Source organism: Besnoitia besnoiti (genome assembly GCF_002563875.1).
Source record: "Besnoitia besnoiti strain Bb-Ger1 chromosome Unknown contig00014, whole genome shotgun sequence".
In the NCBI taxonomy this organism is placed as follows: domain Eukaryota; phylum Apicomplexa; class Conoidasida; order Eucoccidiorida; family Sarcocystidae; genus Besnoitia; species Besnoitia besnoiti.
The window spans coordinates 71,050-98,913 of NW_021703916.1; the positions used below are offsets into that span (position 1 = coordinate 71,050).

At 58.5% G+C, this 27,864-nt stretch overlaps 3 protein-coding genes and 2 non-coding genes across 5 annotated transcripts; 3 read left to right on the forward strand and 2 right to left on the reverse strand.

Annotated features, from left to right (window-relative positions):
• Positions 1 to 556: 556 nt before the first annotated feature.
• BESB_027030 lies at positions 557 to 629 on the forward strand. Its single transcript has one exon. It is a non-coding gene; the product is annotated as a tRNA-Thr (tRNA).
• A 1,995-nt stretch (positions 630 to 2,624) lies between these two features.
• Positions 2,625 to 6,895, reverse strand: BESB_024880 (uncharacterized protein; the record flags this gene model as incomplete). The annotated part of the gene is made up of 7 exons (XM_029361176.1): positions 2,625 to 2,708; positions 3,406 to 3,475; positions 4,079 to 4,321; positions 4,643 to 5,089; positions 5,762 to 5,849; positions 6,345 to 6,434; positions 6,808 to 6,895. 7 exons carry the CDS (start codon positions 6,893 to 6,895, stop codon positions 2,625 to 2,627), a joined length of 1,110 nt encoding a protein of 369 aa, XP_029215531.1.
• A 2,058-nt stretch (positions 6,896 to 8,953) lies between these two features.
• Positions 8,954 to 19,004, reverse strand: BESB_024890 (uncharacterized protein; the record flags this gene model as incomplete). Its single annotated transcript, XM_029361177.1, has 13 exons — positions 8,954 to 9,330; positions 9,604 to 9,698; positions 10,008 to 10,165; positions 10,572 to 10,824; positions 11,151 to 11,566; positions 11,835 to 12,045; positions 12,298 to 13,850; positions 14,125 to 14,583; positions 14,869 to 15,741; positions 16,137 to 16,535; positions 16,983 to 17,184; positions 17,539 to 18,284; positions 18,693 to 19,004. 13 exons carry the CDS (start codon positions 19,002 to 19,004, stop codon positions 8,954 to 8,956), a joined length of 6,054 nt encoding a protein of 2,017 aa, XP_029215532.1.
• A 1,881-nt stretch (positions 19,005 to 20,885) lies between these two features.
• On the forward strand, positions 20,886 to 26,029 carry BESB_024900 (PCI domain-containing protein; the record flags this gene model as incomplete). Its single annotated transcript, XM_029361178.1, has 11 exons — positions 20,886 to 21,359; positions 21,751 to 22,091; positions 22,512 to 22,635; positions 22,976 to 23,045; positions 23,319 to 23,428; positions 23,658 to 23,771; positions 24,141 to 24,302; positions 24,650 to 24,775; positions 25,173 to 25,265; positions 25,569 to 25,661; positions 25,985 to 26,029. 11 exons carry the CDS (start codon positions 20,886 to 20,888, stop codon positions 26,027 to 26,029), a joined length of 1,752 nt encoding a protein of 583 aa, XP_029215533.1.
• Positions 26,030 to 26,998: 969 nt separating this feature from the next.
• BESB_026980 lies at positions 26,999 to 27,072 on the forward strand. Its single transcript has one exon. It is a non-coding gene; the product is annotated as a tRNA-Arg (tRNA).
• The last annotated feature ends 792 nt before the right edge of the window (positions 27,073 to 27,864 follow it).

Here is a 27,864-nt window from a genome sequence, read left to right on the forward strand (position 1 = left end):
GCCGCCTCGATCCCCTTCCTGGGCCCTCTTTTGGGTCTGGCAGTGGGAATAAGCTGAAGTCCACTCTGATGCGCTCTAACCTTGAGTCGATTTTCCAGGGAATAAAAGACTCTCCAGTTTTCTGGAGCACCGGACTTCCCTCTGCTGTGGTAAGAACATAGTCGCGGAGGTAGGCAAACGATTCCAGCTGGATGCTCCCTGTTCGCGCACGAGACAGAGTCATGTTTGTGAATTGCATGCTGGTGCGATAAAGAAGCCGTGTCGACTTGCAGAGAACACGACACTGCGAATCTGCTTTCAAACACAAACACTGCAAATACTCAATACCCTGCATTTATCGGTTTGACATCGTGCACTCTGCGCGGTGATCCAGCGCCCGCATGCCACCGCGCCACATACCTGTTTCGACACGCCCAAAGGACTCTTGCGTGTGAATCATTTTTTGTCACCAATTGACAGAGGCATATCTGTCTTTTTCTTCTGTAAACCTTGTGAATGGGAGAGTCTTGTAATTGAGAGAGTAGCCGAGACTCGCATTACAAACGGTTGGGTTCCAGCCTGCTTAGCTTAGTTGGTAGAGCATCCGCCTAGTAAGCGGAAGGTCGTCGGTTCGACTCCGGCAGTAGGCTCTTTTCCGGATCTCCGGACTTTTTGTCTCATCTCAGTATGAGGCACACCTGATGGGTGGACACGTCCGTTCTATTTCTCAATGCTGGATTTTGTCGTTGAAAGTACTTTACTTGAAAATCCTGCGGAAAGTGTTCGCAGTCTTCTCGCATGTCAATTTTGCTGACCGAGCCCCTTCGTGACAAAAATCGGGTTCTTCTGACTGTGTTCCACTCTCACAGTGGCTTGCCTCTGACACACACGTGTAACTGCTGGATGATGTTGACACATCTAGAAAGATGAGTTCAACTGATGCAATCAATAACTGAGGTGTACCGCGTGGAAGTATCTTGCACCAGTTCTGCGTCTTGCCGTGTATTACCGGCGACCTGGTTGTCCGCTGAAGGCAATTCACGCAGGAGCAGCAACAGAGTATTTGAAAGGAACAGGTCACAAGCCTCGACGACTACTGCGCTTCCTTTTGACAGAATAACCGTCATGCCTGATCGATTTTTTTCCCCAATAATGCTTCAAGCAGAACTAGTTGCCGATCCTTGCTTGCTCCACGATGCTCTAGTACAGGCGCTCGCTTTGAGATCGCACAGATATTCGTAGATGCATGATAATCTTAAACTGTGCATGCCATATGGGTTGACAGCAATCGAGTGGCGCTCTTTCCGCCACCTACCCCATCGGAACTCGCATCGGCGGGTCTCCTCAAGCAGACCTATCGTCTTTCATATGCGCCACCGCGTGCCGGTCATGCCTCTGTCTCCGCGTCATACAGTACTTTTTCTTGTGTGAGTGTGAAGCTCCCCAACATGCCTTAATGCAGAAACGAACAAAGACGTAAGCTTCAATCCCAGCGTCGCGGAAAATATCTTCCGCCAAATCACCCCTCTCGGGCCCCGGCGGCGGACACTTATCCCGGAGCCGAAAGCAGTTTACGGCTTCTACAGTTAGGACGTGCTATGACCAAGGGAAGGCGGAATGTCCTCACGGATCTCCGAGGAACTGGCAAGTGTATAGCGGAGTTCAGCTGCTTAAAGAAGGGTGATTCTTAATAGAAGGCGACGCACAGATGCGTCCCAGCACGGATAGAGGACTCAGCGTGCCCACGCAGCGAAAGGGCAATTTGACTGGACACGCCTCGCAAGCCAAACGAGGGGGATCCACTTCATTCCATTACAGAAGGAGGGAAACACAGTGTTCTCATATATTGAAGCGGTCATTTACAATGGAGGTAGTCTCTGCACACTCCACAAGGTATACCGTCGCTTCCTAGCAGTAAAGCAGCCCATTTGCCAGGGTCAGGTCACGTTGCCTCCGAGAGGCAACGTGACCTGAACACAGCGAGCCCTCCCTTTAGAGAGGGCTCGCTGTGTTTCAAACAAAAAGCCACCAAATGTGAGAGCACAGTTGATTTACATCTCAGAAGACCCCGCTCGAAGACCTCGAGCAGACATGTACGAGAAAAAAAACTCCAAATATAACTAGGATACCCGCATGAACCTGTTTTTGACCAAGCGAGCGTTAAGTGTGCCTTTTTAGCAGGTCAGGGGACTAAAGTCCGGCATTTGCTGCATTGCACTGCTGAATAGTCACGTGGAAATCACGAGATAGCCCCGCACGAGCCCCGGGTTCTACAGGCAGGACACGCGCCGACGTTTCCCGTAGATATCCAAAGCGTGCATAGGGGACGCTTGACCTAAGAGGCTTACATGTGGTGCACATTAGCGTGGCGACGTTTGCTTATGCTGCCCTACAGCTGCACACAGAGAATTTGATTCGTTTGCTCCCATTGCTGTAAAAGAATACCTCCAGTTCACCGCATATTTTTTCTGCAAAAAATTACGTATGTGGTGTATACGTGCATACCGCACGCACGCGCGTGTGGACGTTTCCCTTCAGTGGCCGCGTGGAATCTTTCCACGTGCACGATCTGCCTGCGACAACGCAAAGCATCCCCCGCGTCGTTGTTAACAACGGAAACACCGGAGGGCTCTAGTCTTTTTCTTTCACGACGACGCGGCCGATCTTTCTGCGCCGGACGCGGCGCTCTTCTTTCTCCTGGATCGCGTTCGTTTTTTCGTGGCGGTCTTCTGAAAAAGGGGTGGAAGGAGAGGAAACATGACGCAACGCACATGCCTGAAGGAGTTGCCTGACCGAGAATGCAGCTGAGAAGCACCGCAGAGCAAATCTGACCAGCGTGAACAAGAGACGAAAAACGGGCTTGCCGCCCTTGCCGATGGCTGAGGCCGGTAGAAACAGTGATGCAAAGAAGCGTGCGAGTGAGCAGATGCGCTCCGCCGACATCACACGGACCCACGAATGCAGATCGCCATGCCTGCATATATACATATATATACCGATATATATCTGCACACCCACATAAATATATACAGATATATAGATATATGTAAGTGATCCACAGTGTACCTAGAAGTACAGATGTTCGAGTCCACATCCTAGTGGACTCAAACATCCATACTTCTAGATACACACGGATATTCTGAGTGTTTCACATCGGCAGCTTGGTTGTGCCCGAGCCGCACAAATCAGAAGACGCGCTGTTCACGTCACAGCCCTGGACATGGGAGTTTTCGTGGGCGCGCGCCTCCCTCCCTTTCCACCAACACCGCATGCCTCAACTCTTGCGCATGAAAGGAAGTCATACTCGTCCATGGCTAGAGGCGCACACCGGACACTGCATAACTTCACTTTTTCTCAGGTGCCGACCGCTCGTCTTTCGGTGGAATGACGCCACACGACGCTCAAAGATCTCCGCAGTTTCCTTACAGGCGGAACGGTGACAGTCTTCTGCGCCTTCTTGCACGAGAGCGGATTCACGCCCTTCCGTCCCTGCTTCCTGTTCAGAGCATACACCCCACCAGGCGCTCGCACGCTGCAGATGACGCGCAGAGTTCGCGACGATGGAAAGGGACGCATGCGGAAAACTCACGGCTCTCCATTTCAAAAAGGCGTGATCATAAAGCGATCCACGCCGCCCTGCTCTGGGTATGTCGCCCCTTCCCCTCTCGTGGATAGGTTTCTTCCGTTTTACATGCCTGGTGCCATCCTCTCTCTGCTCCCTCTCTGCATGGATATATTATCTGGAGACTGTGTCCCTCCCTCTCCATTATGGCAGGCTGCTTCCACAGCGACCCGTGCAGACTTTCTCCTCTCGTCTATGAAAAGTGGCTGCGGACCATCCCCCGAGGTCACCAGCTGGCAAGTCTCTCGCCAGAGAGATGAAGACACGCGCATCGGGAGACTAGCTATTCCTCGCACATTCGATTGCCTACCTACACGCCCCTGTCCCGAAGAGTACCCACTCGAAGCTGGTATCTGATTGGAATTGCATGTCTGGTGACTTAACGATAACTCTGATTAGGGTTTAGAGTTTCTACGCCAACGTGCTGCCTTGGGCTCGCCGAGCTGCTCGCGCGCATGGAGCTGCGCGAGGTCTCACTTTTTCTTCTCTGTCGAGACCGCGGCCATCCCGCCGGGGGCTCCCGGCTTGGCGCCGCCTGCGAGGGCGTTCTGCGCCTTCACTTTCCGCCGTGTCTCGTGGAAGAGCCGGCGCTCGGCTTTCCCCATCTTGAGTTTTTTCTTCTCCTCTTGCTTGTGCGTCTCGCGCGTCTTCGAGGTCGGCGGCTCCAGTTGCAGAATGCCTCCCTTGTAAATGAAGATCAGCGGCACGCCCGGAATCTGCCTGGGTGAACGAGGAGAGAGCGAAACGCAGAGACGGAAAAAACCCGACGCGTCTTTCAACGGCGTGTGGACATGAAGAAAACGCCAACGACCCGACGTCACCGCCGCACAGGAGACAAGCGGATCACAGCGAGCCGCCTGCAGGAGCGAAATGGAAGGGGAGGGAGCCACTGAACAGACATGATATAGTCCCGACTCCACGCGGAGGTTGACGCGCGACCCGCGACCCTGCTCGCCCCTGTTTTCTTAGATTTCATCTCAACTCTCTGTCCCGCCTTTCGGTTTCAGTGTGTTGTGAGTTTCGAGCTTCAAGTTGTCGTACCTCAGTCTTTCTCGAAGGCGTTTGTCCTGCGTAGCCACGCAGAGCTTGGAAGGGTTTTTGTGCCCAATCACACGGCAGACGCAGCGGAAGGCATCTGCGCAGAAAACGGATCCCGACGTCGCTTCGTCGCGCTCTACAGACTCAGCCTCGGCGGCGGCGGAGGCCGCCGCGGGGCCCCCGGCAGGCGCGTGGCGGCGCTTCTTTGCGAAGCCCGTGCCGAGTCGCTCTTCTTCCTGTCGCGCGCGGAAGGCCGAAAGAGCGGGATGGAGAGAGAACTTCTCTCTCGGCGCGGCCCCGGCTTCGGCGTCTGGGGCTGCGTGCGCCCACGCCGCCTCATTCTCGCCGCTGGGCTCCTTCTCCTCCTCCTGCGACTCGGTGGGATCCGCGTTTTCCGGCAGAGTCACCAGGTGGCTCCGCGCGTCGTCGAGCTCGTGTCCGCACTTGAAGCTGAGCAAAGGAAAACAGACGCCGCCTCGCCACGACCGTTCCCCGCATATCCTTCACACAAACCTCACCGAGCCCCCCCCCCTCCCCCCCCGCTGGAATATGTCTCCCTGTCCAAGCGGGCGTGTCTCGCGGCGCGCGCCTCGCTCAGCCACACTCGGCGGGCGCCGCCTGCCGCGAAAGAAGAGGGTGGAGACGCTCTGTGAAGCTGCTCTGCATGCGACTGCATACGAAGGCAGCGCCAGCTGCGTGCAGGGACCCTCGCCCGTACGGCCGAGGTCGCCGCACACACACACGCGCCACGTATTCAAACAATATATATATATATACATAGAGAGATGTGCACAGATACACACTTATAGATGTTTATACATATAGGAAAATCTACGTGTATGTGTATAGATAGTCGCTCGCCGAGGTAGCGATCGCCTGTCGTCTCGTGTTGACGCGAGGATCTGCTTTTCGAGATCTGCGCCTGCGCGCCGACAGCTGAAGTCCCCTCATCGCCCACGTCGCCGCACGGACCGCGCACAGTCGCCCTGCATAGGCGAGGCGTGCCTCGGCTGCTGGCATGCGATGCCGACAGGCACTGTAGATAGCGTGAAAGCCATGCTAACGAGAGAGGACATACACACTAAAAAACTGCCGGTGTTGGGCGGGATGACTTCCCCTTACCGACGAAAGCGCTTGCATGCCGCAATGGCGCCCGCGCTCTTCTCGCGTGGCAGCTGCCGCAACTCGCTCACGATGCACGGCGTCACCACTGCGGACACAAACGCGCGGGGAGGAAGCAGGCAAAGACGCAAACAGAAGGCACCCCGCGGCACGAAGCTGAATTTTTGATACATGCAGATACATCTCTCTACATACATAGATACGTGAACATCCACCTTCACGTTGTAGACGCATACATCCATGCACATACGTCGACATACATAGATATGCATACGCACTTATCCGCACATGCACCTGAGCGTATGATGAGGTAGGCGTGACTACGGGGCCTGAGAGAGAGGCTCTCGAAGCGATCGACTTGCGCGGAAAGCGCAGAGGGGACAAAGACGACGCACACGACACGGATACCTAGAGCGTACTCAGAACCCCTGAAGCCGGCAAACAAACCTAGCGCGCGACCCTCAACGAGACACACCGAGACTGAGAAGCTCGCGTGCATGCTCGCGAGATGGAAAGGCATCCGTGCAGCATGCAGCGCCGCCTCTCTCGAGGCTAGCAGTCTCAAAACCTGTTGGCCTCTTACTTGTGGAGCACTGCCCGCCAAGAAGAAGAGGGAGCTTGTCCGCGAGCGAGATTCGGTGCTTCAGCGCCGCGGTTAGAAAGGTTCCGTCCACTGCAGAAGGCGCAACAGAGAACCAGCGAAAATGTGTACGAACGAAGCAAAGGATGCGGTCCCCACAGAAAAAAAAAGACCGCGACCCGCGACAATGTTGAGAAGAGACGACAGGGCAGGGAGAGAAAAAGAACGACGCGGCCATGCGGGCTGCATGCGGCACAAGCCCAGAAGCGCGACAGGGGCAAGGGCGGCGCAAGCCACCAGACGTGGAAAGCTACCTGCGAGGGAAGAAACCGCAGAGCCACAACAGGCGGCGGAAGGCACGAACGCTGGACAGGAGGTGGAGATAGAGCGGTTTAGTTACGCAGTAAGCAACAAGTCAAAAGACTGAGGGGGCTCGAGAAAGAAAGTCCGGGGGAGAGGAACTCACCAAGGACCTTGAAAGGCTCCCTGATGCCGAAGCCGACGGAGTAGAAGCGCATCACGCGCTTAAACTGCTTTCGCCGACTAATCCTCATCGTGGAGAAAGCTAGAGAGACTCAGAGGAAAGGTAAAAGAAAAAAACGCGAGCGAGGCACGGTCACCCCCCCCAAGAGACCAACAGGGAGAGGAAGAGAAGAAATCCGGAGAAAAACAGACAATCCGTGCAGCGAGAAGCCAAGGAAAACGCTGGGAGCTTGAAGGTGAGAAGAAGGAAACAAAAAGGAGGCAAAGACGACTCAAAATGAGAAATTCGGGAAAGGAGACAGGGCGTGTCGTGCTGGTGAAGCCCTTCCTCGAGAAGGCGCTGACGAAAACGAAGAAAGGCCAACACGACAAGAGACGCTGAAACAGACCAAAGAACGAGATAATAACTCCAAAACGGCGAAAACGGAACTCTGGCGGCAGCGGAAACGAAAAAGGAACGACGAAATTTCGGCGCATGCACAGAGTGAGCAGGCCGCTCCGGACTGAGTAGAACTAAGCGCTGCTAAGTGAGAAGAGAAACATACAAAAAAACGCTGGAAGAGAAAAAAACAAACCGGTTGACATTCGTTCGAGAGTCTCAGCTGGAAGAGGAAAGAGAAGGACTTGTGTGATGTATTTCTTCTTTTCGCCGATTGCATGCGACGAAACAAACCCGCTGCATGTGATGGAACCCGCGAGAACGACAGCCGACACAATCATCACGCCACCGTCTTCCCGTCCCTCTTTTTCTTCCTCTCTCTAGCACTTCTCACACTCTCTTTTAACTCCCGACTTAATCATAGGCAACGGAGAAGATTCGACTCAGGAGAAACGCACCAAGATCTCTTCGTGCCTTTGAAGCCGCCCGGTCTGTCACGCTTCGTGTCATTTTTCTGCTTCTTCGCTCATCGCGCGGCATCCACGCCAGCGAGGAAAGGGAGCGCAGGCGAGAAACGAACCAACCCGTGCTTCAGTTTTACACAGAGCAGCCGGGGTAGGTGAGCGTCTCTGCCTCAGGCAACTCGTAAAAGGAAAATCTCTCGCACTTTTGTCCTCCCTGTAGCCACTCTGACCTCACTCACATAGCTGCGCAGAGAGTCCTCCTCACGATGAATCATTCGCTTGAGAGCGTTGCCCTTTCGTTGCGGCGTAAATATACTTCTTTTGCGACAGGCAGTGAATGCTTGTATCAACGGGTTCTAGCTCACAGCTAGAGGGTTTAAGGTGCTCGCCAGTTTCCCCGTAAGAGGAATCCAGCGAGCCTATTTCAGAGATAGTCCGACTGAGTAGATGCATTCTAGAGAGCGCCACGAAGTCATTCGACATGCATACATACTATATATGCGTCGCATCGCTTCGCCGAAGTCAGGCCAAAATGTGACTGGAACGCACATACTCCTAGCATTCACGCTTGCCGTCGATTAATGAAACGTGCAAAAGCCTCGAATATCGCTAAGCGAAGGCACGCCACTGCATCTCCGCAGAAGTTCCTGTTGTCTGCAGACTCCCCGCACTCCCCAGGGCTCTCCGGGTTCTTCTGCCTGTGCAAAAACCCTGCAAGCGTATATTCCCATACAGATCTCTTCCTTTCGTGGACCCTAGATGCAGACTGAGGCTGTTCGCAAGGAGATTTGAATTCGTCTCTAGACCTTAAGTTGCGGCCGGCACCGCTGAGTTGCTGACCGTCGCTGCTCCACCACGGCTCGAGAGAGGTGAGGTTTTTAGTCGTGAAGCCTTTCCGCTTTCCAGAAGGGCACCTTCGCGTCAGAAAGCCTGTTGGCGAAATCCCCATCAACGTGAACACTCTCACAAGCAAGACGCGTGCAAAAACAACCCTATTAGAAGCTCTGAGTCGTGCATTCGAAATGCATCATTTTCTTCGCTTGTTTGTAGCTAGGCGGACATGCCCCCGAAATAAGCATATTTCGGCACGGCGCGTATAGAGAAGACAATCGACTCTCAACTGCCTGCGTCGTGCTTTCCACGTGCAACGGCCTGCGGCGCCTCATCGGGCAACAAGGCACTGCGAAGCCGAGCGCAAGGCAAAACGCCGAAGAACCGACTTTCCCCTTCCGGCGTCTCCGCCTCCCCTTCCCTCTCCCCCCCCGGCCCCCCTTGCGCCGTTCGGTTTAAAGACCTCCTGAGAGAAAGAGTCTCCTGAAATCTGCATTTGTCTTCTTCTTCTCTCCCTCCGCGCCCTTCTCCGCGCCCTTCTCTGCGACTTTCGCTCGCGCCTCGCCCGCGTTTTCGCCTCCATCCCCGGCGCCGGCAGCCGGGGGCCGGGAAGCGCTGCCTGGAGTCTCTGGGTCCTGTTTTCGTTCTGTCTGCGCGAGTGCGAGACGAGGCCTCTGCTGGCTGGCGTGCGACGCCGCGCGATACCCCAAGCCAGGGCGCTGCCGACCAACAGCGCGCGCGCCCGCGCCGCCGCCGGCAGGCGCGCGCGGCGACGGATGTTCGGGCGTCGTGATGCTGCGCATCGAGCGGGAGACCGTGATGCAGCGGCCGCCTGAGACAAAAGGAAAGAGAAATCCAAACGCGCAGTCTTCCTTCTCTGCCGGCTGCCTGTCTGCCGGGATCTACGGCTGCCTCTACCTCCGATCCCCTCAGACGACTCCCCCCCCGAGTTTAACGCATGCGCAGAAAACGTGAGCGTGAGCTGCGGCAGGACGCCGCCCGCGCCACAAAGTCTCTCCAACGTAAAGGCAATGGACGGCGCCGCGACCAGAGGCTCCTGCGCACGCGACAAAAACTTTTTTTTTGCCGCGCGCCGCTTCCTTACTGAGGTTTGAGTCGTTGGCGAGCATCGCCGCCAGTGCGTCGGCCTCCTTCTCGAATTTGACGAATCCGAAGCCGCGCGACTTCCCGCTGCCGTCCCTGAGAGACAACACGCACGCGAGCCCGCGCACCAACACGTCTGGACAGGAGAACTGGAAAAACAACTAGATATGCAGATACACGTACAACGGTAGCGACTCTGCGTATGACCGCGTTCGTGTGGGGTTTTCGAGCGCGGAAAAAACATGAAAATGTAAAAAAAAGCAACCAGCAGACATGCGCAAACCCGCGTACTCATAGGCGGACATCGAAGTGAAAATGCGATATTTCGGTCTAAGAAGGCGTTGGAGTTCAACGAAAGAAGCTAATAAAAAATCCGCCCGCGAATCCGCGTAGGCCGATTCGTACCTGCAGACGACGGTGTGCGACGGCGTCACGTTGCAGAGGGACGCAAAGTGATTCGATAGGCCCTCTTCATCAACCGAAAAAGCGAGATTTTTCACAAAGATCGTTGTGGCATCCACGGGCGCCTCTTTCCGGATCTCTTGCTCGCGCCTCAAAACCTCCTGAACAACCCAACAGCCTCTCACAATGCCAGTTCAATCTGAGACTTGCATATCGCCTTCCCTCACTTCTTGCGCGCGCAGCTATGACCGTCCGCTCAACCTCCTCCCTTTTCTGTTGTACCTATGTATGAATATATGTATGTATGAATATATGCGTGTAGATGTGTATGCCAGTGCGCCCGCTGCGGCTTTGTTCGGAGTCACTCAACCTCCACCTCAACGGATGCAGAGGCACACACATCCATGTGTGAACATACATATACCTATATAGCTCTAGATATAGAAATATATATATATATATATACCGACATATATATCTTCAGATATGTAGGATTTCACGAATGTATCCACAAACATAAAATCATGAACATCTGGGTATGTATTGCAGCGTCAAGCGAGACCGAACGTGTAGCCTTGAGTAGGCTGTCGTGAGGCTTGCCTTGTTTGGCGGCGCTAAAATCCAGCGATGTTTCTTCATCGGGATCGACGGGGCGAGCATGAACGGTTTCCCTCCAAACAGCATCGCGTCTCCCGCGTCGCCTTGGTCTGCAGCCGCGCCGTCCTTAGCCTCTTGTCTCTCTCCTTGTTTGCGGCGCCGAAGAAAAAACTGCAAGGCCGCAACCGCGGCGTCGTGAGACAGAAAGTCCACGTAGCCATACCTGCGAACAAGAGCGCCAAAAAAACAACGAAACTGCTTGAAAACACACTAAATACTTCTGTGCATGTACGCTTGTATGCATGCGTGCCCCGTTAGCCACACCATCCACAAGGGCCAGTGAAAACTCACACATGCAAGTACGTACACGCATAAGCAGAGAAATTCCTAACTATAAGGAAGACAGAGTTTGATGGAGTGCTTTTTTAAAAAACTGTTCAAGTATTTGTAATCGCATGGTCATTGAGGCGGAAGCTGTGGAAGCGCTGAAAGCGGGGCGGCATTCCTGCAGGCGCGTAGACTTCGTGAAAGCAGATTCTTCGTTCTCACCCTTTATGCTTTCTCGGGTGTTCACGGGGGTTCGCTGCGGCCTCCATGGCGACGTCCTCTGCAGATTTTCCCGCTTTAGGGTGTGACTCGGCGCTTCGCTGCGACTTGGCTTTTCCTTCCCCCAGCGCGGCGGCCTCGCGGATGAGGCGGACGCCGGTGACGTCGGCGAATCCGAGGCTCTCCAGCGCGCTTTTGACGTCCTCCTCGCTCTGCAGGCTGTCTGAAATCTGCGATAGAAACAGCGTTTTCTCCTCGTAGAGCGCCCGCGTCGGGTGCGAAACAAGCACCTTTATCGCCCGTTCGTGGAGCTTCGTCCCGTGCATCCGCGACGCCGCTTCCGCCGCGAGCGCCGGCGTCTCGAAGTCGACGTACGCAAAGCCCTTCGAGCGACGGCGGAAATCCTGGACCAAACGCACCTGAAAAAAACGAACCAAAGCAGGAAAATCCGTAAGACTCACACCCCCGCCCCACGAAAGCGAATACTTGATTGATGAGAAAAAGCGGCGAACCATGCAGCGAAAAGCGCAGCGCCTTTCGTCCTGCGGACTATCGCTCAAGCAGACCTCTCCCCCCGTCCATGCAGGTTTCCTGAACCTCTCTTGAACCGTCTCCACGCAGCCGACAACGCAACACAACGCATGCGTTCGGAAGAATCGGTGGAGGCAGTCTGTGAGGGAGGCTTACCGCAGTCAAGCCGCGGCACTGCGACTTGAATAGGAACAGGAGATCCTGCTCTGAGACGGATTCGTCGAGATTCGAGACCCACACCGTCCGGCTCTCATCGACTTCCGCCATGAACGCCGCTGCGCGCGCGGCCTCCTCGTCACGGGGCAGCGACTCGCGCCCCTCCGCGGCCTCGCCCATGACCGCGTCCAGCGTCGCTTCCTGCGCAGCTCTGCGAGACAAAAAACATGGAGAAACCGAAGAAAATCTCACGCGCGGCACGGGGACTCTCGACGCAGCAGCCCGCGAGCGAAAAGGCGACCGTCCCAAAAAAAGGCGAAAGCGAGAGGGCCCGACCTCCTCCCGCTCCTCCCGGGGGGGGGGAGGGGGGGGGGGGGGGAGGCACATTATCACAGCGAGTGGAGGGCTAGACGCGTGCGAGAGAGGCCAGACGAGCCGCCGGGCGCAGATTACTTCACCGTACCGGAGTTGGTGAATATGTTTTCCGCGTCTCGGCACGACGCCTTCGTGTTCCCTTTCCTCTGGCGACTTTGCTTCCTGTCGGGGCTTCGGTTCCTCGCTTCGCGCCTCCGCGCCTGGCTTCAGCTGTCGTCCCTCTGTGTCTTGGCTGTCTCTTCGCAGCCCTTGTCTCGCAAGACTCTCTCCAGTCTCTCGACCCTCTCGATCCGCCCCTCGCTTCCTCCGCTTTTCTTCTCGGCACGCGTCGCCCGCAACCGCGTCGCCGTCCGCCTCCGTGCTCTCGCCTTCCCGGGCCTCTGGCCCGCCGCGCTTCCGCTCGGTGCGCGCCTCGTCGTCGGTCTTCTCGGCGCTGCCTTTCCGCCGTTCGTCGTCCCGCGCCTCGCGCGCGCCGCCGACCTTCCGCCCCTGTCTCCGCGGCGTGAAGGGCGGCGGAGGCATGCTGCTTGCGCGCCGCGCGTCCTCCGCGGAGCCCGCCTGCGCCGCGGAGACGTGTTTGTCTTCTGCAGCGGAGAGCCTCGCCCGCTCGCTGCCTTGGCTCTCGTCGCCCGAGTCTGAGACCCGCGACGACGCGCCGCCGCGGCGCCCGCCGGCCGGCAGCGACAGAGCCGCGGCGCACGAGGCAGTGGAGGGCCCCGAGGCGGGAAGGAGACTCGGAGACGACTTGGGCGAGGAGGGCGGGACAGGCGGGGCGAGCGCTGGGTCCGCGGACTCGCGGCCGTCCCAGGTGGCGCGCGTCGCGCGCTCGATCTCCTCGGGCGACAGCACCGCAGACGCGGCTGCGGCGGCGAAGCAGCCCTTGTCGGCGGCGGCCGCGCGCTCGGCAAAGAGCGGCAGGAACACCCCCGAGTTCCGCCGCGAGGAGAGCGGCGACGGCGAGCGGGAGGACCGCAGCGACGGCGAGAGCGGCGTGCGCGGAGACGCCGACCGCGAGAAGGACGAAGGCGACGACGATGCGCAGCAGGGCGCGAGCGCCGGAGAGCCGCCGCCGCCGCTCAACACAATCCGCGGACTGTTGGAGCTCGTGCTGCTGGCTCCGCTGCTGCTCGGCGCTCGCCCGCCCCCCACTGCCTCCTTGCCCTCGCGGGCCTCGATCCCGGGTCCCAGACCGACCACTGCGCCCGCGCTGCTGCGCAGCTTCTTCTTCAGCGCACCCAGCGCCGCGCTGGGCGACGCGCAGGACGCCAGCGAGCTGCCCGGGCTCGCGGCGCCGGCGAGCGCCGGTGTGAGCAGCAGCGGCGGAAGCGCCGTCGCGGCCGCGAACTCCGGCCCCGAGGTCGCCACTGCAGAGGCGAGCGGCGAGGAGAAGGCGCCCGCGCCCGCGCTTCCGCCGACACCGGCCGCCCCCGAGGGGCTCTTGAGCGCCGCCGCCGCGGACGGATGCAGCAGCGAGAGCGAAGAGGATGCAAGCAACTCGGGCGAGTTGCACGACGCCGAGGACGCCACTGCCACCGCCACGCTGTCTGTGGAACAGTCTGAAGACGTCTCCCAGTCGGTCTCGCCCTGGAGCCTCTGACGCTTCTTCCGCAGCCGCAGAATAGAAGAAAGACACACCGCCGCCTGAAAGGAGAAAAGACACGAGACGCAAAGACATCCTGGAAACGCCAAAAACCCACACGCAAAAACACGTGGGGACCTCGCCTGCCCCACAAAGCTGAGGGTGCGTCTCACGGCCGATTTACGCGCCTGCCCTCGCGACTTGGGCCGCTGCATGCTCAGGCCGCTCTGCACCTCCTTCCAGTCCCCGTGCCTCTCTCCCTCTCTCTGCGTCTCTGAAATCCTTTGCAGCCCCCGCAGCTGCGCGCGTCTGAGTTTTTGCTTATCGCCCACTCACTCGCTCCTTCTGGGCGTCGTCGTCGGCCGGGCCGGCTCCGGGGCTGAGCGCGAGGGCCCTGTCTCCGTCCTCGCCCAGAGTGTCTCCGCTCGGGGCGCCGGCCTTGCGGGCGCCGCCGCTGCCCCACAGTTTGTCGCGTTTTTGCGACTGCGGTGCCGCGAAGGACTCCGACCCCGGCCGGCAGAAGGAGTCACGGCTGACGACGGTCGGCGACGCGGCGCCCTCCTCGCCCTCTCCCCCGCGAGCCTTCTTCTCCCTCTTCAAGCCGAAGTGCGACGGCGAGGAGACCCCTGACGGCTGCGACGACGCGCGGGACTGCGACGGCGAACGCGCCGAGAGCGAGGCGGAAGAAGACCGCGAAAACGCGTCGCATGCCGACGCGAGCGGCGCGGAGTAGGACGACCCGAAAGGAACCGCCGGCGACGCCAGCCGCGGCCCCCGCGACAGGAGTTCTTCGCGCTTAACACGCACACACCAAGCACAGGGACGCGCGGAACAGCCTGCAGTCGCGAAAAAAACGCAGCGCTGGCGCGGAAACGAAAAAGTGCGCCTTGTCGCCACTCACACTCAATCTTGCACGCCGCGGCAAGAGGGCGCCGCCATGACCTCCCTCTGAGTGCCCAGGCGCTCTCTGGGGCGGCGCGTGAACGCCTGCCAGCAGAAGCCGCGCAAGCGCGCTTGTCTTTCATGCACTCCAGGTGCCTTTTCCGACGCCCAGACTTGAGCCTCTGCCTCCTCACTCACCGCTGCAACGCGATCAGCCTCGTCGCCCGCGAGGGCAGCCACGGCCGCGGGCATCCAATCGGCAACGAACTGGAGCACCTTCTCCTCATCGGGGCCTGCGCCTGCTGCGTCGCCCGCGGCTAAGTCTGAGTCGCCCAGCTGCGCAGCGCCGCCGGACTCGCCCTGCGCGTCTTTCTCGCGCTCGGGTAGACGCACGAGCTCAGCGAGAAGCGCGCCAGCAGCCAGCCAGGCGCGCGTCTCCTGGGGGAAGTCCGCACGCAGCTTCGCGGCGAGCGCGAGGCTCCCCGCGATGACCTCCGCCCGCGACTGCTTCTGGACCGCGAAGAAGACGCGCGGCGCGAGTGCGTGGAGAAGATCTGCCTCGCCCTTCGTGCGGCCGACAAGCGATTCAAGCAGCAGCTGAGAAGACAAGGCGAGCGGCGACGCGGGCGCCGCCGCTGCGTCCAGCGCCTCGCCTGCAGCCGAGCCGGGGCGCCCGTTCGGTGCGCCGGCGGAGGTCGCAGAGGCCTCACTCGCCGGCCGAGAGGGCGGCGGAGACGGCGCCGTGCCGTTGGTCGCGGCCTTTGACTCCGCCAGGGCGATCGCGCAGTCGAAGGCTTCTCGGCGCTGCCGGAAGAGCTCTCCCAGCAGGCTGCTGTCGCCCGACGGGGAGGCGCGTGCCGCCACGCGCTTCGTGAGCGTGACAAGGCCCTTCGCGAACGCCAGCTGAATCTCCACGTCGCGCCGCTCCTCCGGCGCAGACGCCGCGGGCGAGCCCGCGCCGGCGGCCTCCGGGCCCGCGCCGGCGGGGAGAGAGAGCGGCGCCATGTTCAGAGCCTTCAAGGCCGTGTCGCGGATCGTCTGCAGCTGCTGCGCGTCGCACACAAACTCCGCCTGCACGAAACAACGCACAACGACCTACAGACCTAAGTAAAAGTATATACATAGATATAGATAGATATACATATAGATATCTGTGAATAAGTATCGCGCTAAAAGGAGCCCCAGAGCGGAGAGGAGAGGGATGGGGGGGCAACTGCCGCGCGAAGAGACTCCGCTCATCACACGTACCCCAGCTGGTCACAAACAACCACAGATTTGTTACATGCCACGACATGAACAGATACACGCTCTGGGATCTTTTCCCGCGATTGCACGTCCTTGCAGCACTCCAAAGCGTTCCTGCGGTCGCTGGCGGCTTCGCTTGGAAATGCGAGAGACAGAAAAATCGCGCATCGCCCTCAACCCTGAGCCATGAGTCTAGAATAGACGCGCCTGGCTCAACGTACCGCGCACTGAATATACCGCGTCCACAGCGACGTGTCGCGTGGGAAGTGGCGGATGCCGCGTTGCAGGAGCACGAGCTCCTTCTCCAGAAGCCAGGCCCTGAGCCCAACGCACCGCCCGGCGGTCGCGGCTGACTCTTCTTCATCTTCTGGCGCGTCCTCCTCCGCGGGCAGCAGACACCAGCTCTCCGCGAGACTCCACTTCTTCTGGGATTCCTCAGGCTGCGCCTGCGCGGCGGCCTCGAGAGAGAGCGAGTAGAGCGCGTCCGCCGAGTCTCGCCAGAGCTGCAGATGCACTGAGCCGAGCTCCTCCAATGCGCGCAAAGTCGTCGCGTAGAAGCGCCGCGGGTCGCCAGACCGCCGCTCCGAGGCCACGTACGCCTTCCAGACGCGCTCGGTACACTGCAGAGAAACAGCCAGCCAGCCGCAGGCGATCTTCGAACCCGCCGGGGAGGCGACACCGCGGAAGCCAAAGAAACAGAGCGAAACCCCGCGCCCGCCGCGGATTCGTGACGACAGGCTGCCGCCTGCGAGAGACGCAGACGCGGGCGAGCACCCCGAAACCCTAAAACGGGTGAGAGAGAAAGAGAGAGAGGAGCTGCGAGACTCGAAAAACGCAACGAGGATGCGAACGAGACGCCAAAGAGACCTCCACAACCCGAGCTGGAGTGATGCGAGCCCATGGAAATGCAGGATATATACATATCGACAGAAAGGTAAGAAAAAATATCAGGCCCCAATCGAAATCAATCAGATGGAGGAGGTGGGCGTGTCTCCCACGGCTCAGGGCTTCGACTCCGCCAGCGATCGCCGTTCGGCGCGCGGCCCCGCGTTGGTTTTCGCGCGTACCGAGATTTGCCGGTTCGCTTGGTCGTCATCGAGGGCGCTTTGCACTTCGATTTCGAAGTCTTTTCGCTCTTGCTTCCAGACTGCGAGGCCGACGGCGTGCGCCGCCTCCGCCTCCGCCAGCCACTCGCGGCGCTTCCTTGTCTCCTCGGTGCTGCTGACTGAAGGGTCAGGCGGACTCCCAAAGACCTCGGAATCCCACAGCCTGCGCGACACCCGGAAACAGAAAAGGCACGGTCGCCACGTGGGGACGGAGGAGGGGGAGTGGCGTGACTGCTGAGGTCTGACGCGGAGAGAAGGCGAGGTGGAGACTCGACGGCGAAGAACCGGAGGAAAAAAGAGGCGAGAAGAAGAGACAGCGGCGAAGAGCGGTCGCGACCCGAGCACGAAGATAATCACTGAAGGAAACAAGACGCAGCGACGCGCCCAAGAAGCGAAAACAGACAGAGGGCACACCCCGAAGCGCCTGGAGCTGAAGGAGCTGATCTACGATCGCCGCGCCACCGGGTCTCGCCCGCGCAGGGCCGGCAGGGGCACACATGGCGCTGAGGAGACATACCGGTACTCGTCAAGGAGGTCTCCCAGGCCGGCGAGCGGGAGTCTGAGCTGGCGACAAAAGAGGAGATGAATGCGTTGCATTTGCTCTGCGATTTCGCGATCGAGTTCGCGTTCTTCTTCCGCACCCTCCGCCCCCCCGCGGTCGCGCCTGCACCCCCCTTTGACGTCCTCGCGGCGCCTCGCCGCCTCGAATTTCTCCCGCCAGCCGCGCAGCGCGTCCAGAAGCGTGCCCTCGAAGTGGCGGTAGGCGGCCCAGAGGAAGGGACCGTCCAGCGCGTGGAGCGCAAAGTCGTCCAGCGCCTCTTCAAACAACTCGCGGACTTTCTGCTTCGCGCGGCTCGAGGCGACCGCGGCCGCAGTCTCCCGCGACTTCTTCTCGTCGCGGGCCTCGTCTGAGGCCCCCGGGGCTTTGGAGTCCCTGGGCGATACCCGCCGCCGTGCGGAGGGCGACAGCGCCGCAGCCGCGAAGGCCGGCGCGAGCGACGCCGCCGGCACGCAGCTCGCCTCCTCGAAGCGGAGATGCGCGAGAGCCAGCGAGACAGAGGGCAGGACGAAGCGCGCGAGGCGGAAAGTTCGCGCGACGTGGCTGTGCTGCTCGCGGGACAGCGCTAGCGAAGAGGTGAACGGCGCCGAGTCCCCGCCGCTCGACAGCAGCCGCGCCAGGCGCTTCTCCTCGTCCAGCCACGAGAGAAGAAAGTCCTCGCCGACAGGGCAGTACGCGCAGAGCCGCCGCGCCGTCCGGTTCAGCTGACACAGAAAACGCAGCAAAGAGAAAGAAAGACTGAGGCCCGAGCGACAGGACGCAAGAAAACCGCCAAGAAGAAAGTGGAGGCACGACCAAAGAGAGGGAGAAGGCACACACTGAAGACCAGCGACTGGAAAACGCAGACACGCGGCAACGCCTGAGGGGGGCAACGAAAAACCGCGCCACGAAGGAGGGGTCAGAGCAGAGACTGAACGAAAGAACAGGACAGATACAGGCGATAGAGAAAAGGAGCCACACGTAGACAGACAGACAGACAGAAAGGCCATTCAGATGTCAGCGCGCTCGGCGTCTGGATACACACACGCGAACTCCCAGTTTGCACTCTCAGTTTTCGTTCCTCAAGTTCCTCGTCAGCGCCCTGAAGACGCTTGATCGCGGAAGATGCGTACCTTTTCGTATTCGCCGAGGTGTCTGTACAGTTCGGTGAGGCGCATGAAACTGAGGGCGCCGTCTGACCCTCTCCAGGGATTCTGCTTCAACTCCACGACGAGCTTCTTCGCCTCGGCAAGCATCAAGCGCTCCTGGGCTTCTTCATCTTCCTCCTCCTGTTCCTGGTCTTCTTCCTCGCGCTCGTCGCTCCCAGACTCCATATGACCTTCATCTTCCCGTTCTTCCTCCCCCTCTCCGCCCTCCACGTCCATCTGCGCGTCGGCAGACTGCGTCCGCGCCTCCAGCTCTCCGCGCTCTTCAGAGGCATCCATATTTCTCCTGTCCTTTAGACCTCTCCCGACTCTCTCTGGTGCGCGCCGCGCCCTCCTTTCTCTTTCTCCCTGAGCGTCGCGCCCTGCTTGTGCACTCTCCTTCCTCTTGGAGGCACCCTGGAGCTGAGTCGGTCAGGCGCTCGCGACGGCCGCAATCCTCAACGGAAGTTTCGCCGCCCCCTCTCTGTGACTCAGACGACGAGGCCAGGACTGGCGATGCCGTCCAAAAGAACCAGCACAAGAAAAGATTGAAGTGGCGCGTCAAGGCGCCAATTTGAACGCGCCTCGGCGGGGCAAGAAAGCACCAACGCTCACCCCCTCCGCGCCGGCAGCCGGGCACGAGACAGGGCGAGAAACGAGAGGTGTGAACCTCACACACGACCTGCGCGGCGGCTCAGAGACTGACGCGAGGCAGAAAAGGTAAATCAGGAGAAGAAAGAGATGAGGGAGGGACGCGTGTTGCTGTCTCGTCGCGCTGTAGCTTCCTCCCTCGCGACGGCAGACCCCGACACAAACGGATTCACTTCGTAAACTATCTGGATTCCACTGCGCCTCCTCTTCAGGTTTCTCGACGCACTCCGCTCTCCTTCTCGCTCTGGAGAAAGTGACATTTGCCTCGCGCTCTAGCCATTTTCTGGACGCGCGGATGAGCACAGAGCGGCGGCACACGCAAAAAGTGCCGAGAGGGTTCCAGACAAACGCTGACCGCGCCACTTTTTCACGTCGTAGACAAATCAAGGAGAGAAAAACCAAAGGGAGGCGCGGTCGGCTTGTCTCCGCTGCTGTCGGCCGAGTTGACAGGGTGGAAATGCTTCGGGAGACTCGTCCAGCCGAAAGCGAGGTTTACAACTGGACCTGCCGGTCACTTAGTCCTCTCGCTCTCTAGGCGCTTGCCACCAGAAACAGCGACAAGGCGCGCGTGCTTGGATAGGAAAGGCGAAAAAACGCAAATCGAATCCAAGAAAGCACAAAACCACTTAAAACTGGCAGAGAGAGCGAAGCGAGGAACTTCTCTGTTTGGCTTTTCACGGAGAGCCTCTGGCTCGTTGTGTGCGGCTAAAAGACGGAGAGCGACCGACGGCGACCCCCGTCCACGTCGTAGAGCTCTAAAGGACACCAGAAGGAAGAACAAATAGTCGCATTCTTCCGCGCCAGACACAGGCGAGAACCGCGCGTGAGGGCAAGAGACAAGCAAACAGCAAGCGATGCTCGAGAAGAGCAAATCAAAGCAAAAACAGGAGGTACACACTGGCTCAAGTCGAGTAAAGCAGAGGGGTACGCTTTTCTGCGCATTCACGCTCGGCCTGGGGGGTGCACATACACATCAACCGCGACCGACCCAGTGAGAGAACACGGGGAGTTTTTGTAGTTTTCTCTCCTCTCTTGAGAGGGCGTCGTTGCGAATTAAGGTGGACGAAGGAGAGAGAGGGACATCGCGCTCGTGCTGTTCTCTGGAGTCTTAACGTCTCTCTTTTCTGTTTCCTTCTTTGCGTCAAGGAGGCCCGATACACATTTCGTCTGGGTTTGTCTTCGATGCGCACATTTCGCCGCTCAACTGTGTCTTTCTTCTCCCCAGTTTTCTAAGTCCCACAGGCCTTCTCTCAGTTCCTTGTTGGCTCCGCCTTCGGAGAGCCTCTCTTTCCGCAGTCGGACTCTGTAACCGTCCACCTCGTCCGACCGCCAGCGAGTGCGTCATCTTTCCTTGGAGTTTTCCCTGTCTTGTTCGTCTCCCAGCTTCCTTCTTTGCTCATCTTCTCCCTTGTTCCGTTCTCCTTGTTGTTTTCGTCCTCCCTTTCCGTGTGCCCAAGTCTCCTCCCCTCCTCGTTCTTTTCGGCTGCTTCTTCGCGTCCTCGTAGGGTCCTCTCCCCGTTGAGTCGCGGGATGGCGCAGAAAGACGCCGCTCCAGCCGCGTCGGCTCCCGAGGCGCCTGCTGCCCACGGTAACGCCTCGGGGGCCTCTGCGGCCGCGTCAGAAGAGAAAACGCCCTTCTCTTCGCCGCTCCTCACACTCTGTCTGGCGCTCCAACAGCTGGCCCAAGGCGTCGAGCAACAGGATGACCGGCCTATCACGCGCATGCTGCGCCAGTTCAAGGCGCTGCGCGCCTCCTGCGGACTGCAGACGCTTCGCTTCGTCGCCTCGCGCCTTCTCTGGGACGCCGACCTCTCGCCTGCTCCCCCGCCGAAGGACGGCGAAAAGCCCTCCGCTCCACGGGCTTCCGCGGAGAAAGTCGAGCCCGCGCCGCCCGTGCGCAGAGAACTCGACGAAGAAAGCGTTGCGTTCTGGGCCGCGATGAAGGAGACGCTCGAGCACGCGCTGCAGGAGGAGAAGAAAGAGAGCATGGACGTCGACGATGCTGTAAGACCAAACACCAACTCTCCACGCGACTGAGTCACTGAATCCTGAGAAGACCTGTTTTGAGGAAGCCCCGCTATACCACACTCCACGAGATGCAAGCTCGAATGACTTCCATATGTATTTATGTATGCACCGAGAGGTTGTTCTGAAAGAGGGGAGAGAGATACGTACACGCCGAGTGAATAAGCGTGTATTTCTGTAGGCGGTGATCCACGACGCGGAGGCTGCCGTGCCTCTACGGCGCAGGTGCAGGTGTGCGGGGGGAGTGATCGTGCCATACATGCGTGTGTCTGTTGATGCATCTGCGGGGAAAACACCCCTCGCCGGCTCTCTTCGCCTTGCGAAATCTGCCTCTCTTTCTCTCCGGTCTGCCTTCTTCGGGGCCTCGCAGGCCGCCGCGCCCACCGCCTTCCCGCTGTGCGCCGCGGAGTTCACTCCCGCGCTGTACGAGGTCGAGGCCTTTTTGGCGCTCCTGCTGCTTCTCCATCTCCTCGACTCGCGCCGATACGCCGAGGCCGCGACCTTCGGCGACTTGCTCGTGTGGCGCGTCGTCGGGCCGACGGGCCTGGAGGAAGACTGTGGGGTGTCTCCAACCCCACAGCCCCGGAAGGGCGGCGACTCCGCGGGCCCCCTGCGCAGGCGGCGGAGACTCGACTTGGTCGGCGCCAAATGCGTCTTCTATTGGTACCGCGCGCGCGAGCTCAGCGGAACGCTCACGCAGAGTGTGCGCGCGTAAGTCTCTGCTCAGAGCAGAGACGCGAAAACCTCGGAGTCATCAGCCGAGTCCCCTGCGCCGAGAGATGCACACTACCAAACTCTCGCGGCTTAGTTCGGCAGTTTCGCAATTTCGCTATCACTGTGGATGCCTGCGCATGCCCCCCAGAGCCAGGCACTCGGAACGGGACAGAGAAACGAAAGCCGCTTGAGGCGAACGCGCGGAGAACCACGCATATATTTTCATTTATTTTCAGTATATCTCTATGTATATATGTACGTGTATGCGTACGAGTATGCACATGCGTCGACCCGGGAGGACGCTTCTCTCAAGCGGATGGATGTGCCTGCGTTTGACTCAGAATGCCTTTCATGGATAAGCGAGATGCGGCCGCTGAGGACGCAAAAGGTGCACGAGTCTCCTGCGTCTCTTTACAGGAAACTTCTTTCCGCGTACACGGTCGCCAGCGTGCAGCACGACACGATGACGCAAGCGACGGTTTTGAACCTTCTCCTCCGGAACTACATCGCCCACAACCAATACGAGCTCGCCATGAAGCTTGTAAGTGGCAGCTTGCGTTCATAGATGTTTTCTTGCGTCGGAATCTTTTTGTCTTCGGTCCCTTCCCGCTGCGCCATGCCGTATGTGAACTCGCCGCTCGAGGGACCTCCCGGTGCGCCTGCGAGCGTCTGTATCCCCTTGCCTATCTGCCTGCGTCTGAACTCGCCGGATAATCTCCGTCAGCATCTTTTCTCTCTCTCCTTCTCCGGTCTCTGCATATACATACATGTAAGCGACTATCAGTGTCGACTTCTGGTCCCCCCAACTGCCTATTTCTCTTCTCTGCGCACCGAGCACTCAGGAGCATGTGTGTGTGTGTGCGTGGATGTATCGAGTTCAGATTTCAAAGGCCTGCTTCCCAGAAAACCTCCGCTCCAACGCGCAGCAAGCGCGCCATTTGTACTACCTCGGTGAGTCTCCAGGGGCTTTCGGAGCTTTTTCAGAGGTCGCATAAACGAGCCGCAAGCCTCTCGCCTTCGGCGCATCTCCACCCCCCTTCTCGCGCGCTGCACACACGCTTCATGCGACGCTCATCCTCTTTTTCCGCGTCTTTCTCTAGAGCTTCTTCCCGCGTTTGCGTGCATTTCTTCATCGCGCCCTCGCGTGCTGGAGGAAGCTCCGCCGTGTCGGTTTTTCGTCTAATTTCTTTTTTTCCCGGGATTGTTTTTGCGTTTGTGATCCAGGCTCAATCCAGGCTGTCCGTCTCGAGTACAGCGCGGCGTTCGCGAAGCTTCAAATGGCCTTACGCAAGGCGCCGCAGCAGCCGCACGTCGCCGCGGGATTCAGGCTAGCCGTGAGTGCGGGGGCGCGTTGTAGAGGCGAACGGGTAGAGACGATTTCGTCTTCGCCTGACGGCGGAAATCGGTCATCCGCCGCGCCGATGTGGAGCCAGTGTAGGGTCGGGGATGTGTTTTCGTTTCTCTCCACGATTTGGTCGCTAGTCTGCGTGCTCCTCGCTTGGAGGTCGCTTGTGGAAGTGGCGGCGAGCCGAGTTTTTGGGTTTTTCGTTTGTTCTCGCGCAGGTGTTGAAGAAGTCGATTGTCGTCGAGCTCCTGATGGGCGACATCCCCGAGCGCGCGATCTTCAACAGAAAGGAAACGCGAGCCGCACTCCTCCCCTACAAGCACATCGTCTTGGTATGATGAAGATGATACACACAGCCCCGTATGCATCTGCATGCGTGCTTGCAATTTGCGTGCTGCTGCTTGCTTGTAGACGTGTCAGGCGGCGCTTTCAGTTTCCCGGCTGGCCTTCAGGTCTACGTAGAAATGAGGGTGTTTCGATGAGGGATGTGTGGCGTGCGTCTTTGCGCACAGGGAGCGTGTTGGCGTCCGCGCTGTGTGTATCGTGCACTTACGCACAGCCCAACGCCGGAGGGGGATTAAGGCGGAGCTCGGTTGTGACGTTTTTCTCACGAGCTCGAGGTCTTTGAAACGCCAAATCGTGGGGCGAGGGCTGTATTGCTGGGCGGAGATCACGTTTGTTGTCTTTTTTTCTTGTTCCAGGCTGTGCGGAGCGGCGATCTCCACGCGTTCGCGAGCGTCATGGCGAAGTTTGAGAAGGCCTTCGTCAAGGACGGCACGTTGTTCCTCATTCGCCGACTTCACCACAACGTCATTCGCGCCGGGCTGCGCCTCATCTCGCTCTCCTACTCCAGGATCTCACTAGTGAGTCCTCTCCCCGGCGTGATCGCCGCCAAGAGACGTGACCTCGAGCTTCGCTGCAGGTGTCTTTGAGGCATCGGTGTGGATGCAGCTCCAGCACTGGGAACCCTGACGCTCCCTGACGCGCGTATACATGTATTCCAGTGTAAATACGTGCGTATAGCCCCGCAGCAGCTGTGAAGTGTCCGGTTGCGTACGACGGAAACCGCGCACTAGCCTCGATACACCTGACAGTCAGCACTGCCGGCGCGCCTGGGCTCTGCGGGAAGGCGGTGAGGTGGGGGGACACAGGGGATGGATGGGCGGTTGTGAGAAGGCGAAGAACGCGTGTTTGCCTTTTTCTTCTGCAGCAAGACGTAGCGGACAAGCTCGGACTTGACAGCGCGGCGTCTGCGGAGAGTATCGTGGCGAAGGCGATCCTCGACGGCGTCATCGAGGCCACCATCGATCACGAGCAGAAATACGTTGAATCGAAAGTAAGGAAGAGATGAACACTTTGTTCTGCTCCATATACACGTGGCGTCTCTTCGTACACATCACATGCAGCTGGAGTGCATGCATGTGCTGAGGCGTGTGTATCATCTCATGCATGGACGTGTAGATGGAAATTCATCATGACGCGGTCACGTTAACATTCTCTGCACGCGGATTGGGCGCAGTATTCCCGCGCCTCGCACAACTGACGCAGCAAAGGGACCCCTTCAGGCTGTAGGGACTTTTCGTCCTCTATCTGTGTGTCTTCGTGGTAGATTCTTTCATACGCTGTCGCTGCCGGTGTGTGGCAACTGAATCAGGATTTCCTGTGAGAGGCGCTGTCTAACTTTTGCGTTTTGGCATATTTCCTGGCTTCGTGGTGGCGTCCGGTCTCCGCAGGCAAGCGTGGCGATTTACTCCTCCACGGAGCCGCAGAAGGCCTTCAACAAGCGAATCACCTTCTGTCTGCAGCTGCACACAGACGCCGTCAGGGTACGCTGACAGGAAGCGACTTTGAGGCAGCGCGGCGCCGCACGTTCCACGCCCAAATATGTCCAATTGTACTCTCGCACGTGCTTTTTCTTGCGTGTGTATGTCCGGAAGGACAGGGATTGCAAGAGTTTGTGAGACTCATTATTCGCCTCTATCCAGAGAGCTACCTGCGAATATGTATTACAATACTACGAGGGTAGAGCCGCTGCTGCGTACCCGTTGTTTCGAGGCCGTATGAGAGGCCAGCGCAGGGGGCGTGCGATCACGAGGGCGTGTCTTTGTCTAGTTTTGGAATTTCTGCAGGCTATGCAGTACCCCGAGGCCGACGATACGCAATCGAGGAATAACGACGACGCCGACGAACGCCGGAAGGCGCTTCAGGAAGAAATGGCTCGCGTAAGATGAGAATCATCTCGCTTCGAAGCCTCAAGTTATCGAGTGTATCCAGGATGTGTGCGCGACCATTCCTGGTGCAAGCCGTCTAACAGGATGTTCGTGTCCGTATGTAAACATTCGCAAGCGCGTGTATCTGGAGATGGGCCATCCACTTGGCGAGCGGAGTCATTCATATGTAAAGTTGGAGATATATATATTGTATATACATGGCCTTGCGGTTTTCGTACGGGTACGAAAATGTATGCAGCGGAGCATGCTTGCATGGATTTTTAGGTGAAGAGGAGCCCCGCTCGGCCGTGTGCTGTGTGCGTGCTTGTGTTCAGGTTGAAGACGAAGAATTGGATGATGACGACCTGTATATGCTGTAGAATCGTATGCAGAGAGCTCTGAAGAGAACTCGAGGGAATGCGGTGCTTAACTGACTTTTAGGGGCCTCAGCAAAAGGGTGGTTTACCTCGAACGGATTTCGGGCCTGTGAGTCACTCGTGGTGCATTCACGCGGGGCCTGAGGAACTCTCTGAGAGCGTCGGGTGTGCGCGAAGGGAAAGAGGAGATAACCTGAGTCGTTAGATCTGAAGCCGTGATGACCTATACTGTGTGCAATATTCTTCAAAGGAAGAAGAACGAAGGCTTCTGACCATTCGAAATATTTAATGTTTTTCTCAAGAATCGGGTGTGAGCATGCCATGTTGCACAGCGGGACGTGGGGTGTAGATACACCCGACTGCGAAATGCACATTCGGCACACGCGGAATTACGGTGAATAGGTGTGTTCAGACAGTCGCAAGAGAAGAGGTGCTATGGTGACAGGAGTGACCATCCGCCTTTTTGTGAGCTCACTCGGACTCAGAAGCAGCAGTCTCAGGTCCCTGAAGCTTCGAGACTCAGGGCTACAGTATCAGCATATGGGTAACTCGCAGCTGCATGAAGGAACAAAGCTTCGGTACTGAGTCAGGCGTCAATCCCCTCTTCGGTGAACTACTCTGGAATTCTAGGCAGTACATGCTTGTGAGGTTACCCCCTAGCGTATCGGTCTCTCAACGTCGAGACCATTGAATACAACCTCGTTGGCGCTTGTTTCTAGAAAAAAACGTTACGCGGACGTATCTCAGAGAGCTGAGCGCCGTGCCTCCTAGTGCGAGTGCCACCAGCCAGAGATACCGCGGATCTTCTGGACGGAATCGAAGATCTGTTTACCCACGCCAGTGGCAGCTAGTGATATAGCACTGAGGCGGGACAAACTCGACTCCATAGCGGCGGTTCATGGAGCTTCAGGAGCGAGAAAAGGGCCTGCAAAAGCAGAGCGAAGTGCATCCACCGCCGTCTGCTTCGCTTCAGGGCCGATAGTTCAGTTGGATAGAATGCCCGGCTACGGACCGGGTGGTCGTGGGTTCGAATCCTGCTCGGCCTACTTCTTTCTTCTTCGTGTTTCGATCTTTGATGGTTCCAGCTAATTTTATCAATTTTGAGGTCTTACGCTTGTTGAACGTCGGGATCTGGTGCCAACGAGCCTATTTCGGAAGACCTTCCCGTGGCAGCCCCCCCCCACCTTGATGATCTCTGTTCTACCCTGCTGTAGTTTCCGCACCAACTGCGAAGATAATCCTCGCGTCAACTGTGCAGCTTCACGCCGGTTTTCAGAGTGTTTCCCACCACTTTCCCAGAAAAAGTGCACTCCTGGAAAGGGCAACTGCGTCGCCTTCTCTGGCTGGAAGTTCAGGGGCAAATCAGTATCGCCGCTTCATGCTCACGGTTGCTCCCCGCTGACGTCGTACAATAAGGGCGATCCCGTCTGCGTCTCGCAGAGCCAACACACCCTCCACACTCGCTGTACAGAGCGCAGAACTCCCTAACGCCAGCTCTGGATAGCAGTTCGTGTATTGAAAACTCCTCAGCCGTACCCACCCCAACCCTGAACGGTGTGGAACTGGCGGGGGCCATTCCCTACGGTGCTGTAGGACGCTAAAGCGCGGCAACAGAAGACTGCGAGTCCCACAACAGAAACAAGAGAAACAAGTCTTCACCGCAGGAAAGGGAGATACTAACACTGGATGGGCAACTTATATGGAGGAATACAGCACGCCCATGCGCGCACTGGTCACGGCCATTTTGTAGCAACGCACCAACGGCGCCCACGGCAGCTCCCCCCCTCCCCCCCCCCGCCCCGGAAGTTGCACTGCCAGAAAACCCAGGGGACGAGGAG